The 1,885-nt window shown below is 66.5% G+C and overlaps 1 protein-coding gene across 1 annotated transcript; it reads left to right on the top strand.

Annotated features, from left to right (window-relative positions):
• Positions 1-684: 684 nt before the first annotated feature.
• LOC128818174 (forkhead box protein E3-like) lies at positions 685-1,464 on the top strand. The gene has a single exon (XM_053997263.1). It carries the CDS (start codon positions 685-687, stop codon positions 1,462-1,464), a length of 780 nt encoding a protein of 259 aa, XP_053853238.1.
• The last annotated feature ends 421 nt before the right edge of the window (positions 1,465-1,885 follow it).

Raw genomic sequence — 1,885 nt, forward strand, 5'->3', positions numbered from 1 at the left:
CTGTAGTGTGAGTGGTCCAGTTATATGCACACCATACTTCTGTGTTCATTGGGCATTTCAGTGTTTTTTTTTTTCTTTGTGAAATCATGACTGAGAGTGTTTATCTCTTATTGTATGGTCCTTTATTTATATTTTTATTTTGTAATGTAATTTAGGAAGCAGGCAGCATAAACTGATCAAATCAACATTTTTTAAAAGGAGGATGTATTTTAATTAAATGACTGGCAACAGCTCACTATTAATTCTGTACACACGGGTGTATTTTGAAGGATTTAATGACTTGCAGTGCTTGCACAGGTGCGGCACTGGTAGAATCCACGTCGCTGCAGCAGAGCAGCTTCTCCATCGCCCTCGGGTACCGGCAGGACCGCGAGTGCCGCGGGGCCGGGTCCCGGCGGGGCCGGGGTGATGGGTGCGGGCACAAGGCTGTGTTTGCCCCTGGACATGGCGGGTGTGCAGCTCATCCCGCGGGTAAGAGACGATGGGCATTCCACCGGCTCTGCTTGCAGGGACCGACCCCGGCGATGCCCAGCGCTGAGCTTTGCCCCGACCTGTGCCCGCAGCCCCGTCCTGACCCGGCGGTGACCCCGAACTGACCAGACTGGGCCAGGCCGGGGGGTGGAAGGGTGGCGGGGAGAGGGTTTAAAAGGGCCCGCGGGGCTGGGGCGAGCGGAGCGCGGGGCCATGGCCGAGACCGACTCCGGCGAGTGGCGGGCAGAGGGCACCGGGCCGGGCACTGAGAGCATCACCGCGCCGGGCACGGCGGGGTGCCCGCAGAGGCCTCCCTACTCGTTCGTGGCACTGATCACCATGGCCATCCGGGCCAGCCCCGGGCAGCGGCTGCCCCTGTGCGGCATCTACGCCTACATCGCGGAGCGCTTCCCCTTCTACCGCGGCCCCAACCGCCGGTGGCAGAACAGCGTCCGCCACAACCTCAGCCTCAACCCCTGCTTCCGACGGCTGCCCTGCCGCCACGGCCGCGCCGGCGAGTGGGCGCTGGACCCCGCTTTCCAGGACATGTTCCCGGGGGGGAATTACCTCCGCCGCCGCCGCCGCCGCCTCTGCCGCCGCCCGTCCGCATCGCTCTCGCCGCCCTCCGGGATCCCCCCGGGCGCCGCCGCGCCCCGAGCCCCGCCGCCCTCCGAGATCCCGTCTGGCTCCGCCGCTCCATGGCCCCCGCCGCCCTCCGGGATCCCCCCGGGCCCCGCCGAGCCCCCGCAGCTCCCCGAGACCTGCCCGGGCCCCGCCGCTCTGTGGCCCGCGCCGCCCCGCCCGGTGCCCTCGGGCTGCCCGGTGCCCTGGGCAGCGCTGCTGCTGCCCCGCTGGTACCCGGAGCTGCCGGCGCGGGGCCCGCCCGTGTCCCCGGGGCCGCCGCTGCCGCTCCCCGCCTGGGCGCTGCGCCCCGCCGAGCCGGACGCGGCGGCGAGCTGCGACCCGGCCAGGCTGTCCCCCGCCTTCAGATGAGCGCCCGGCTCCGGGCGGGCTCGGGGCGCTGCCGCATCCACGCTGCATCCCTGGGGCCGCCACAACCCGCGCGGAGGAGCCGCGGGAAGCGGCCGAGCTGCGCCCCTCGTCCCGCTCCGGCCCGCCCCGAGGGGAGCGGACCGCGCTTTGTCCGCTGCTGCCGCGGCTTGCATCGGGGGGAAGTTGTGATTTTGGTGTTTGAGCCTCCAGGCAGCCCGGGAGGGAGCTGCAGCACCGAGCAAGCGAAACCGCGCGTCCTCTGGGTCTGAAAGCACACGAGGACTCCTGCACAGCCCAGTCCTTGCCTCGTGCAGGGGACTTATTTTTCAAGTGTTCTTAATTTATTCTGCAGCTTTTCTTTTAAGGTCTGTGGAAAAGCAATATAGGTCTGTTTTGGGTGGAAAATGCCTTAAACCAACAA

Source organism: Vidua macroura, chromosome 23 (genome assembly GCF_024509145.1).
Source record: "Vidua macroura isolate BioBank_ID:100142 chromosome 23, ASM2450914v1, whole genome shotgun sequence".
Lineage (NCBI taxonomy): Eukaryota > Metazoa > Chordata > Aves > Passeriformes > Viduidae > Vidua > Vidua macroura.